This window comes from Pezoporus wallicus, unplaced genomic scaffold (assembly GCF_028554395.1).
Source record: "Pezoporus wallicus isolate ANWC-B61680 ecotype Strahan unplaced genomic scaffold, APGP_CSIRO_Pwel_v1 contig_14689, whole genome shotgun sequence".
Taxonomy (NCBI): Eukaryota; Metazoa; Chordata; class Aves; order Psittaciformes; family Psittacidae; genus Pezoporus; species Pezoporus wallicus.
Genome location: NW_026637698.1, coordinates 643,719 through 656,345, shown reverse-complemented (window position 1 = coordinate 656,345; position 12,627 = coordinate 643,719). Strand labels below are relative to the sequence as shown.

Here is a 12,627-nt window from a genome sequence, read left to right as displayed (position 1 = left end):
CATCTTATGCATGTGGAATGGTCAAGACAGTGTGACTTTGGTATAGCTGTACTGCCCAGACAAGGTGGTGTAGGACAGGAACATGAAGCACAGGTTGAGGGATAAGTGGTTTTGTGGGTGAGATATTAATAGACTTCACCAAGGAGTGTTATTTAATGTTTTCTCTGCTGCTAGGCCTGTCCATACCAAACTTAAACTGGGTTATCTGCTGCTTTTCCAAGGTCTTCATATGATATCAACCTCCCATGGCCATTCCAGTTGATGTGCTGATACCATTTCAGTACTTGTTCATACTTGCTGCTTCTTCCTTGATCTGTTTATGGTTTGCCCATGAACTGAGCCATAGGCAAATGAAAAAGGAAGGTAGGCAGGGCAGTAAGCTTTCCAGCTGCTGAATGAAACCAGGGTCTGCGAAGAGCTTGGTTCCAGCATAAGAATCATCCTGCAGAGCTGTCTGGAGCTGGCAGTGTGAGTGCTGTGTTACTCGCAGGGCCACCTCTTCCTTGCTCTTCCTCTTTCCCTGGTAAAACTCCATTGGTTTTGTTTTCCAGTCCCTCGGATCAATGGCCATCCAAAACTGGACCGGCACCGTGAGCACCCTCCTGGCTATGACAGCTCTTCGACCATGATGAGCAGCGAGCTGGAATCCAGCAGCTTCATCGACTCTGATGATGATGACAACACAAGCAGGTAGGGCATTGGCACAGTGGCTGAGCTGTTAAACATGGTTTGCATTTGCTTCCCAGCCATTCTGCTGTGTTTCCTGACAGCTTTCCTGAAACACGCTGATGGATGTTTCCTTTTTTATTCCTGCTGCGTATGATCTGAGCACAGATAATTTCACCAGTAGCATCATGTCGTATGCAGTCACTGCTCTGAGAAACCAGTTAAGTTATTGGGGTCACTCTCTAAGCTGCCATTAAGAGGAAAACTCTGTTCCTGGTCTTTCCTTTTAATAGCAAGAATGATCAGATTTTAAGATCAAAGCCATGTGCAACTGTCTGCCTATTTATAAAGTGAGGGTGTGAATATTGTAACAAAACACCTTCAGCAGAGATTCCTAATAAGTACACCCTTCACTAAAGCTGAATGCTAAAGGAGTTCCTATGTAATTGCATAGTCTGAGGCCTATGAGCAGTACAGGAACTCATCCAAGTTAATGCCATTGCAAAGGCAGGCTGGGATGCCACGTGTTTATGACTTCTTCATTACTGTTTTCTTTTTGTGCAGGCAGAATGTGAATTATTCCTTGCTTTTTACAATAAAAAAAGCTCTGCATGTCAAGACATCCATGTTAATATCTAAAGATACTCTTTGTCATTCCATAAAAGGTTAATAAGATCAAAATACCTTTGTAAGGATGTAAACTCAATCAAAATGAATATTCTTCCCTTTCCTGGCAGCAGTGACAGTGTTCCCTGAACACTGTCTCTATGTTGTTCATCAAAGTGAGCTGTGAAAACCCATTACAGATCCCTATTGTCAGAGAACAAGAAGATTACAGTTCTCTGGTGGTTCAGAGAGATCTGTAGCTAAAGCAAGTAAGGTGCAAGGTGATGTTCTTAAATTGTAGGTAGAATTGAAACAGTGAAGAACAACTGGTTCTGGAGATAGTTCAAAACACTTGCTGTGTTTACTAACAGATTATTTAGCCTGTTGATCTCGGTGGATCTGTTTGGTCTTGCAGACAGTCATAGCTTAAAAACCTGCTGAAGAACATCAGTCCCTTCAAATTCTCTTTAAAGCCTGGGTACTTCCAAAGGGTTGAGAGTGCAACCAAATGGTCCCGAGTTAGTTTCAAGAGCTGATTTTGCAGTTACAGTGAAGTTGCCCACACCTGAAGATACAGAAAATTGCCTTTCTGAATGCTTTGTACTTCACCTGAATGTTCATGTGCATGAAGAGTTGGCGAGATCAATAGTTAACCTGAATGTACTCTAAGCCTTCCTAAAGCCTCTAGGGCTTCTAACCCTCCTTCCCTCCCTAAAATATCAAGCCCACAAAAACAACAACAAGCCTGCAGCTCATTGAGTTTCTTGTACATAAATGAATCATTTCCATGGCAGCAAGATATGCAGTAGGGCAGGATTAGCACAGTCAGGGTGGCCTTTGAAGCACATTATGCCAGACCCAGCTAAATCTTTCTATATTAATAAAGTGAAGCTTCCTGCGTCTGACCTGAGAAGAAAGAGACTCTTCGAAGCTGCTGTGCAGGCCTTTTCCTTTCTAGGTGAGGGCAGAAGCTTTTGGCACATGGAATAGCTGCCAGGCCAGCTAGTCAGGAAGAACAACTAAATGGAATGCTCCGAGGTATGCTGTTGTGATGCTGTTCTCAAGCAGATGAGGTATTGTGCTGGCAGGGCGAAGTTTTCTGTAGAGACAAATACAGCCAAATAGAAAATGGAGCATGCTCCAGACCTGCTGGAGACAGCAGCCTGGGGAAAAAGAGCTTGAAGGGGGTAAGTTTGTTTGATAATAGCGGGTGAATTCTGGTGGCAGAACCTGCCTTGTAAAGGAGATGGTACGTGGAGGAGGTCACTGAGAGAAGAAACGGGGTGTAAAGGATGTTACTGTCTTGGAAGTGAAGAGGCTGCAAGGATGAGGATGCTTTTCTAACGGCGTGTGTTTGATCTGGGTTTATTTTATTGCTAGCTGGGAGCAGTCAGCAGAATGGGTAACTTCCAGCCCAATCTTGTTGGATGTTGTTGGGAAGCACTCTTTGTTTCAGTGAGTGACTGTTCACAGATCTTACAGGAGAGCACAGAACCCTTCGAGTGCTGTGAGTGCAATGATTTCTTTGCTTTGTTTTCATGTATGATGTATCTGAACGTTAGTGCTATGTGTAGGAAGCAGATGGGCTTTTGAGTGCAGGTTGATGTAGGGAGCTCATGGTGAACGTTACAGTAAGAGTCTTATTACTGGCTTCTGTTAAACAAATAAAGGTCTGGCAGCTCTGACATCTGGAGCTGTAGGATTGTTGTCAGTAACTTGCAGTTAGTATTGTTGGTTCGATGTAACTAAAGTAATTGTTTCCATTTATCATTTAAGAAATTAACATTAGTTCTTTTTAGACTATATAAGCTTTCTTTAACAAATTGTTACCTTTGTAACTTCCTTTGGGGAATGTGGATTGGACAAATTCCCATTATTTGTTCTAAAAATCTCTGGGATTTATTAGCCAGTAGCAAGCACAGGGAGATCACAGTTCTTACTCCAGATTTGTTTTCCAGCTTTGCGCTTGATGTATCCCAAAAGCTCAAATAGACCATAGTGTTTTGTTCATCAAATTGTAATAATAACTTTAAACTCATTTCTGGGGATACTTCAGAGATCAAATCTTATTCCTCATGAGAATAGGCTACATGGAAATAGATATAAGCACCAAAACCATGTTTCTGCAGTGCCTTCTGATCATCGATTTTGTGCAACTAATGTGAGAGGCTGTTTTAGCTGAAGGAGTTTCTTCCCTGAAGCATTGTGTGTCCCCTTTGACTAAACCTGAGCTGTGGCTTTCCTAAGGAACCGATTCCCATTCCTCCAGCCTAACGCTGAGTAGAATGGAAATAATACCGCAGAGAGACCTTCCCTTCTCACATGTCATCACCTGGTAACAGACCTGCAGGGGTTTGCCGATGAACTCGGGGTTTGTTGATTCAGTTTAAAAGAAACAGCCCAAATGTTTCCTGCTTGGAGGAAACTGAACTATCGGTCATGTATCGAAATGGAATGGATCGAGTAGGCTGACCCCCAAGTAGCCAAATAGGGAGGGCAAAAGTGAAGGAACAAGATGCTGATATTAGCGTTGTTCACCCCTTCAGCACGTCAGATGTGCTCTCTCTGCCTTTCTGCAGTGTCCTTAGACTTTTCTTCTCCCTTTCCAGTCCACCTTTTGCAGCTCAACCCTGATTATCTCTCTAAAGATAGTAATGAAAATAGTTTCATGTCCTGTACTTGATGATAGATTAAACTACCCCTTCTAAGGACTCGGAGTCATACAGCAGTCCTAACTTCTACCTATGCTCAGTGCTACCTCAGACTAAAAGCTGGAAATAAAGGTTCTTTGTTCTTCTGAGCAATGCCATATTGTGCACTGGAGCAGCAGGAAGGAGTTGGCATAGCCAGTCTGCCTTGGCAGGCAGCAATCTGTGCTCTCTGGGATCAGGAAGAATATTAATGGAGGAGTAAACTAATGTATGAATTTAATAAATCCTCTTTATCCACAGTAACCATTAGAGGATGCCATTCTAGAAGGGTTGGTGACAGGAAGTATTGCATATTCCTGGAGTGATGCACACTGGGATAAAGCCAAAAAATATCCCGTCTCCCCAAAGCCTTTGAAGGTATTCTGTTGTTTGACTTGGGCTTATGCAGAAAAGCTCCCCCAGTCTTTGGCCTCCTTTCCTTTTTGCTGTCCAAAAGCAGGCAGGTTCAGTGTGGTGAGCCACATTCCTGTCTTCACATTCCCCTCAACTGGTGTGTGCTGGGAAGCTTTACCTGAATCCTACTGATGAGACATGCTGGGAGAGAAGAGGAAGAGAATGCAATCGGAGAGGAGATAGGAATAGGGAGAATATTGATAATAAACCACAGGAGGAGGGGTTTGTGTCAGTCTTTGCCAGTGCTTTCAAGATGAGTGGTGAATGCTGAAGAAATCCAGTTTTGGGATCCCTGCCTCAGGGAGCTCTGTATTTTTCCTCTTGAGAAGGTGAAACCTCAGCAAACCAGGTGCTGTGAGCTGCTTGCACGGATGGAGGACTATCAACTTGTTGATCTCTCTTGAAAATACCACCTCTTGGCTCTTTAATTTGCCTTGCTGGGAGGGGGAAAAAGGAGTGTGTGAGGTTAACATGCCTGAAATAGTTTAGTGAGCACAAAGGGAATGGCAGGAGATTCACACCCTCTGAGCAGTTCCATCATCTGAAACATTCCGCTTGGCTAAAACACGCCTCTCTGATGCAGGATGGGTTTCCCGGTGTGCTGGGTTGTCTTCTTCTTTTTGAAGTTGCTGGTACCCAGTTTTGCTTGAGGTATTCTCACATTCCTGCACGTGGCTCGACCTTTGAAGACAAGGACATGGAGACTAAGGAAAAAGACTGGCACTGTTTGCTTTGTGACAGTGCCAGTTCGGTTGTGTTACATAGGGGTGGGTATTTTTTAACCTTAGCTAATGATGGAGCATTACTGTGCCTTTGTTTTGCTATTTGTAACATAATAGATAGAGCTGTCTCTGTGGTGTTACATATCTGAAATCTAGGCTTTGTTCCAGGCTTCTGAAATGAATTTGGGCAAATCCATTTATGTCTTTTCTGTGTCTCGGTCCTCTATCTGCGAAATGAGAGTGATTAACATTCCTAACTCTTAGGGGGATCTTAAGCATTTCTCTGTAGAATGTGGCACATTGAGGTTCTACAAGTTCAAAGAGCCTGAAAAATAACCCACAACAAAATAAACCTGGCAGAATATGTAAAGGTAAATCCTACTCACTATTCCTGTCACTATTTGGTAGTAGCTATTAGCAACTGCTGCTTTATTTCATTGAAATCAAGCCCTTACTTCCCATTGACAGGGTAGATTCTTCATGTTGTCTTCTCAGAGCAGAGATAAAATCAGTGTTTAATGTATGGCTGTTCTTAGTGTGCCCTTTCCTTTGGGCCTGAACTCGGGACCACCTTTCAAGTAGTGGAAGGTGGCGACGTCTGCCCTTTGGGTGGTTAAATCAGGGTGATGCCTGCCTCTTGAGCTGTGGGTTGCACTCAGTCTTGCTCTCAAAAGAAAGTAAGTCAGTGAATTATGCTCTAATCCCTGCTGTAGTTCAGCTGGTTTCTTCTCTGCACTCCTAGGCGGAGGCTAAGGCACAGCACACCGGGGCTGAGCAGCAAGCCAGCAACAAGCACAGCAATACCTTGTGAGCTGGCTGATGGTCTCTTGTCTGGTTTGCTTTCTCCTGCTTTCTTAGGAAGGAGCCTTCTTTCGGCAGGGTGCAGAGGCATCAAATGGCTCAGCTTGACAGAGTTGACATATACTCTCAATTTTTCTCAGGTTGAGTAGCTCCACGGAGCAAAGTACTTCATCCCGCCTCATCCGGAAGCATAAACGCAGGAGGAGGAAACAAAGGATGCGGCAAATTGACAGGGTAAGGTTGGCATCATCATTTTCAAGGAGGTGAACTGTGATTTGTGAGTGTAGCATGGGAATTGGGAAGGGATCCTATGAAGACAGGCTGAGAGAGTTGAGGCTGTTCAGCCTGGAGAAGAGAAGGCTGCGTGGAGACCTCAGAGCAGCCTTCCAGTATCTGAAGGGGGGCTATAGGGATGCTGGGGAAGGACTCTTCATTAGGGACTGTAGTGACAGGACAAGGGGGAACGGGTTCAAACTGAAACAGGGGAAGTTTAGATTGGATCTAAGGAGGAAATCCTTTCCTGTGAGGGTGGTGAGGCACTGGAATGGGTTGCCCAGGGAGGTTGTGAATGCTCCATCCCTGGCGGTGTTCAAGGCCAGGTTGGACAAAGCCTTGGGTGCCATGGTTTAGTGTGAGCCCATGGCAGGGGGGTGGGAACTAGATGATCTTAAGGTCCTTTCCAACCCTAACCATTCTATGATTCTATGGTCCAGAAGAGGTTTGTGCCCTGTTGAATTCATTGGACATGCTCCCTTTGGCTCCAGTCAATCCTAGGTTAAATCTCTAACATTTGAAGCTCTGCAGCACTAGGGTCAAGACTCATTTCTCCTCTCCCTTTCTGCTCTTACTGTTAAGTGATCACATTTCTTGTTGTCTCTTCCAAAACCAGCCTCTGCAGGAGAACCTCCATTATGCTATGTCTGTGGTTTTAAACGTATAAATTGCTGAGACTTGCACTCTGCTGGAAGGAGAAATAAGTTTATAGGAAATCACAGATCTCTTTTCTTGCCCTTTCCTGGGCTAGTCCTATGGTAACAGAATGAGGATGGTCCAAATGACAAGCTTGAAGTAACTGTTCTGTTCTCCTATAAATATCAGTGTTTACAGATGAAAGAATTGGTATATATGCATTTTATCACAAGATCTGATTTTAGAAGGTATTTGATAAGCACATTTGTGTTTCATTTTGGAGGGAGGGAGCGTCTGTCTTCTCAGTGCCTGAAGGATCATGTGTTGCTCACTCCTCTGTTAAGGGAGGAACTGTGGATGTAATAATTCACACTATACTGGGCACTTAGCTATTTAAATGCCTGCCTCTCAGTCATGGAGTGAGGAAGCAGAAATGATGCAATGGGAAGTGCACTTGAGAAACCCGAATGCAGGAACTTGCTCTGTGCGTATTTAAACAAATCTTTGGAGAACGTGCATATTATGTCCAGCTTTCTTTCCTTACAGCTTGTAAATGAAGAACAGTGGTTTCTGGATACTTTCCAGGTGGTAACCTATAAATCAGTGCCCACTGAATTCATCCTCAATGGTTATTTTTGGTGTCTTTATTCTGAGCCATTTAAAACCTTGAGATTTTTTGTTGTATTTTGCAGTCGTCTTCGTTCAGCAGCATCACTGATTCCACTATGTCCCTAAACATCATCACTGTCACACTCAACATGGGTAAGAGCATAAGCAATGTTTTTTTGATGATGAATTTCAAGTGACACAGATGTATTTTGTTATGTAGTGGCCTGTGGAGCCAGTAGAAGGCTCCTTCATTGGAAAGGATGCCAACTGGACTAAAGGGAATGGCAGATGAGAGTTGGTACTGAATTCCCAGTCCAGTACTGGATACCTCTGAGCTGTTTGCACAAACAGATTAATATTGTTTCCAAGAAGCCCAGGGAAGGAGCTGGAATTCCAGGATATGGAGCTCTGCTCTTGTTTCTAGGAAGGGTAAGGAGTCAGGCATTTAAGAGCAAGAGTAGAAGGTTTGCATTTCTGCTGCTCACACATTTCATTGTGCAGAGCTGCCAACTCAGCACCTTTCAGTAACACCAAATCCTTCCAGCCACTTTGAGGTGTGGAGAAAAAATTGCCTAATGCTGATGGGGTGCCTAATTTCTAGGTGTAGACATGTCTTTTCAATGTCGTTTCTCCTGGTGATGTTTTGAAAGTAACTTTTCAGTGTCCCGTATGGAAAAATAATGTCTTCAGCAGTGTTTTCCTGCTGCCTTTCCGTGAACGTGCCAGGCAGACACATGCCAATAGGGCAGCCTAATTGTGAGTCAGACAGGACCCTTGCTGATGTTTTGAGAGAACCGAGTTTTCAAACCTGAAGTAGCATGATGTTATCTATTCACTATCAATCACTTTGTTTGCTTTTCCCCCCCCTCCCCTCCACTTTATATCTGTATAGAAAAGTACAACTTCCTGGGAATCAGCATTGTAGGACAGAGCAATGACCGGGGTGATGGTGGCATATACATTGGCTCTATTATGAAAGGAGGGGCCGTGGCAGCAGATGGCCGAATCGAGCCAGGAGACATGCTTCTGCAGGTTGGTCCATGTCCAAACATACATGCTGAGGGCTTGTACACTGGTGGCTCTGCTCAGACATCCCACCAGATCAATGGGCTTCGGGATCAGTTAACAGCAGTCAGTCATACTCAGAGAAATGTGGCACAAAGACTGTTATCACTGAACTCTAATTCTTTGTGAGCTCTGAGAAGCAGCATTTCTGCAGCTGCTCAGAGGAATGGGAACAGTTATAAGGCAGATAACATTGGAAAGAGGTAATGAAAGTGTCTTTCACTTTCTGACCTCTGCTTTCTGCAACATTGCAGGTGAATGATGTCAATTTTGAGAACATGAGCAACGATGATGCAGTTCGGGTGTTACGGGAAATAGTCTCCAAACCAGGGTGAGCATCTTCCCAAATCTCTCGTTGCTTCTCCTCCATCTGCAGTTGTTGGTGTTGGGCAAGCCTCAGAGAAATCAGCATTTGGAGCTCAATAAGCAACCAGCTTATCTCAACTCTGAACATCTTGGTGTAACTGATGAGTAGGTGAGACTAGTTCCAAGGTGCCAGCCAAAGCCAACACAACCTAGGAGTTGCCTGGTTTCAGTAGCACTATTTGTTTATGCGATGGGTGTTTTAATAGCTCAAGAGCTGATCGTTTGACCAGATTTCAGCAGCAGTGCTCATGATCTGTGCAAAACCACCACCATCCTGGTACCTGTTCATACTGAAAATACTTGGACAAGCATCTCAAAAGCAGTCTGAGAATGTACTTGGCAGCTGTTGGGTAGGAATACGTTCGTTTTAGAGAGCTCATTGTAGCAGTTACAACTTCTGTAGGGAGAGTTGAGAGTCACCCTTGTTTTCTTTCTTCCTAGACCTATCAGCCTAACAGTAGCCAAATGCTGGGACCCTACTCCCAGGAGTTATTTCACCATCCCCAGGGGTGAGTACATACTTGTGCTCTTTGCTGGGTTCCTGTGGAGCCCTCAAGGTCCAGGGTATTTTCAGCTATTTTGGCCTCTAACAGATTGCCATTCCCTGCAAGTTTGGTGCTTTTAAGTTGGGTTGTGGTTTTTTTGGGAGGCAGGGGTTTGAGATCCTTTCAGTAGCTATAAAACATCTATGCTCGTGTGTCAAACACACAGATGCCTCCTACTGGTGAGTGCTCTGCTTAGGATACTGAAACCAGGGTGTTACCAGTCCTTCCAAGAAGATGAGGATAGTATTGTCCATTGAAATTAGTGCAATGGCCTGGTGCAGACTGTGGGAGCTCACCCAGTTAAGTCCTTAGGAATCGTAAGGAAAATCCCAGCTTGATAAATGACCTGCTATGTGCTCTTCTTAAGGCCTGAGTGTAATTTTCACTGACACTGGTCTCTTCAGCTGGTCTTTATATGTCTTACCTGTTTATCTTGAAAGACTATGCCAGTCCTAAAAGGTTTCATTGTGGCTGCTGAAAACATTGAGGGGAAAAGTCCGTGATGCTTCATCTCTGCAAATACAGAGCTCTAAAGCTGCTGTTCTGATTCACCTTCTGAGTGGTTATTTTGGATCCAAGACCCTTAGAAGTAGGGAGAGAACTTCCCATCACCTGGGGCAAAGCATTTGGTCATACTTTGTGTCATGGCGAAATGAGACTCTCTATCTCATTGTATGGAATAATAGTGAGAGATTAGTACTGGACTCATAGCTTCTTTCCCACACAGGGGAATACCTCCTACTGCAGCTACAGGAACAGGAATGTCATGGTTTTATCCTACTGTGTTATATCCAATTGCTAGAGGAATCCAGCTACTGCTGGCAAGGTGCTTTTTTGTTCCCTTATGCTGGGACGATCTTAGTTGTACTGTCAGGACTTGTGTACCCTAAACCATTCCTTCTACTCTAGGTCTCTGTGTTTATTGCCGACCTGATTCCATGTCTCTCTTTCTCCCTTCCTGGTTGTCTTGCAGCTGAACCAGTGAGGCCAATTGATCCTGCAGCGTGGATCTCTCATACCACAGCCATGACGGGAGCGTACCCCCGTTACGGTATGAGCCCCTCCATGAGCATCACCACATCTACCAGCTCCTCACTAACAAGCTCAATTCCCGATTCGGAAAGTAAGTCACACTGCGGCCAGCACAGGGCAGGTGCCTTCTGCTCGGGGCCAGCAGTGCAGAGCTGTGCACAACCCAACCCCGGCCACAGGCACCATGAAAACGACAGCACCACACAACTCTTGAATGCTTTCTTAAATCTGTGATTCTTAGGGGGAGTATAAAGCCTTTCTCTGAAGGTCAGAAGTTAACCCAGTGGTTCACGTTCAGGAAGAGGTGGTTTCTGGTCCCTTTTAAAGTTACAAGGCAGGTCTCCACCTTTATTCCCCTTAGGTGAACGTGAGAGCTTCCTCCTTGCATTTGGTTTTTAATGAATTGACATGATTTACTTCTGGTAGATGTCACTGGATAATGATGGTAGCGGTGTAGCACATAGGAAATCTTCCACTGCTATTCACGTAGCCTTCTTTTATACTTTTTTATACTTCTACAATTAATTGAATAAGGAAAAACCAAATGTAATGTGCCCCTCAATCCTACTTTTAAAATAAAGGTTATCTGGGAGCAGAACCACATTTCTGGAGACAGCTTCTCATTTCTATGCCAGTGACTGACGGCGCTTCCTTTCCTGAATGCAAGAAAATGCAGAGGACCCCTGGCCTTTATTGTGACCCTCTGCTTAACACAGTTCAGTCCTGTTACCCCCCAGAACAGGGCAGGCAGCACCTCAGAGCCCCAGGTACAAAGTGTACCTGTTGTTTTTGACAGGAAAGACAGAGCTGGGGAGGAATGGAGGAGGAGAGGAGAGGCTGTGCACTGATACCTCAGAGAACCAAGAGCTTCCTTCAGCATGGAGGTTCTTGCTTTTTGTGTTCAGAAGTCTCTGTTTCAGATCCTCTGAGGCCAGAGTCACTGGTGTTTGAAACAAATAGCCTGTCTGTTCTACAGTGTCTGGCTGTGAAAGGGGAGGCAGTGAATTAATAGAGTCATCCTAGAGAAGCCTGTTTCATGGGTCCTTGTTTTAAGCACTGTGAACGTCTCCTGTTTTACTTTGTCTAGCAAGGCCAGGGTAATGCAAATGGACTAAAGGACTGCTTCCCTTCTGATTGGCATTCTTTTGCTCTCCAGCTTCCAGAGCCAAAGTGAAGTTACACCTGAAGCCTTTGCACAGCCACCATCACATTGATGCTAGTGATTAAAGCAGCTGGGATTCTGGGGCTGTACAAATCACCACCACCCAGTAGGAATCGCTCTGTGCTAGCTCTGTGTTTTGTTCAGAAACAGGACTATGCAAACCAAGGCAGACTGAGGTGTTTCATTATTGCTTCAAGAATACCTTATTTCTCAGCAGTGTTCTGGCTGATGCAGGAGAATGTTCTCTTGCAGTGGGTTGTGAGTGTTGAACTCTGCCTTGGCCAGTGTTGTTCTTTATATGTAGATCACAGGTCTCCAAAAAAATACAATCTATTGCTTCCCACATTCTTTACTTGAATATTGGTGTATTGGGCTTTTTCCACCCCCAGACAAACATGTTGCTTTTTGCCACTAACCAAACTAACTTAAAGCAAAAGCAAACTCTGTTTATTCAAGCTTTGGAAGTACCGAAACTGCGTGCAGAGATGCTCTGGGATGTTTACGTGCACTTTAGCAGCACACATACTGAAAGAAGCATTTTCAGCTCTCGTTGCTTCACGCTTCTTGTGCCTCTTATCAAAGTTTGGGGTTGCTGGAAAAGAACAAAATCAGTTCCCTTGTGCCTTGAAAGGTGGGTGATGTGGGAGCTGGGAGAAGCGAGGGGAGGAGGGCTTCTGAATTCCTGCTGGAACGGTCTGAAAACACAGGGTACATGTGCTCAAGTCATGAAAACATGAGTTTTGCTGGGCTGAGAAGATGGGAGCAGGAAGGAGGTGCTGTATCCAAAGAACATAGTCAGGATGATTGAGTACTGTGCAGAACACAAGGCTCGTGGGCTGTTGAACCCAGATTCATCCCACTGGGCTTTCAAGATAGGTGCCACTTTGTATGGTAGAGGAGTTTCTAAAGGAACTAGACTCCTCTGGGAGGCACCTCAGTTGAGCAGGGTGAATCTCAGCCCTGTTCTGGTTCTGTTCTGACAATCAATAAGCCAAGTACGAAGCCCCTGGTGAGGCTGCTCTGCCTCAAGAGTGTGTGAA

The 12,627-nt window shown here is 44.7% G+C and overlaps 1 protein-coding gene across 3 annotated transcripts in view; it reads left to right on the top strand.

Annotated features, from left to right (window-relative positions):
- DVL1 (dishevelled segment polarity protein 1) overlaps positions 1–12,627 on the top strand; it is a 69,729-nt gene that overhangs the window by 47,469 nt on the left and 9,633 nt on the right. For 2 of the 3 annotated variants that reach the window (XM_057407259.1, XM_057407261.1), the window contains exons 5-11: positions 552–690; positions 6,040–6,133; positions 7,501–7,570; positions 8,310–8,449; positions 8,737–8,813; positions 9,290–9,357; positions 10,367–10,516. In XM_057407259.1, coding sequence (XP_057263242.1) covers positions 552–690; positions 6,040–6,133; positions 7,501–7,570; positions 8,310–8,449; positions 8,737–8,813; positions 9,290–9,357; positions 10,367–10,516 — 738 coding nt within the window. The remainder of the gene's footprint in view (positions 1–551; positions 691–6,039; positions 6,134–7,500; positions 7,571–8,309; positions 8,450–8,736; positions 8,814–9,289; positions 9,358–10,366; positions 10,517–12,627) is intronic. The other variant, XM_057407260.1, reaches the window with a different exon arrangement.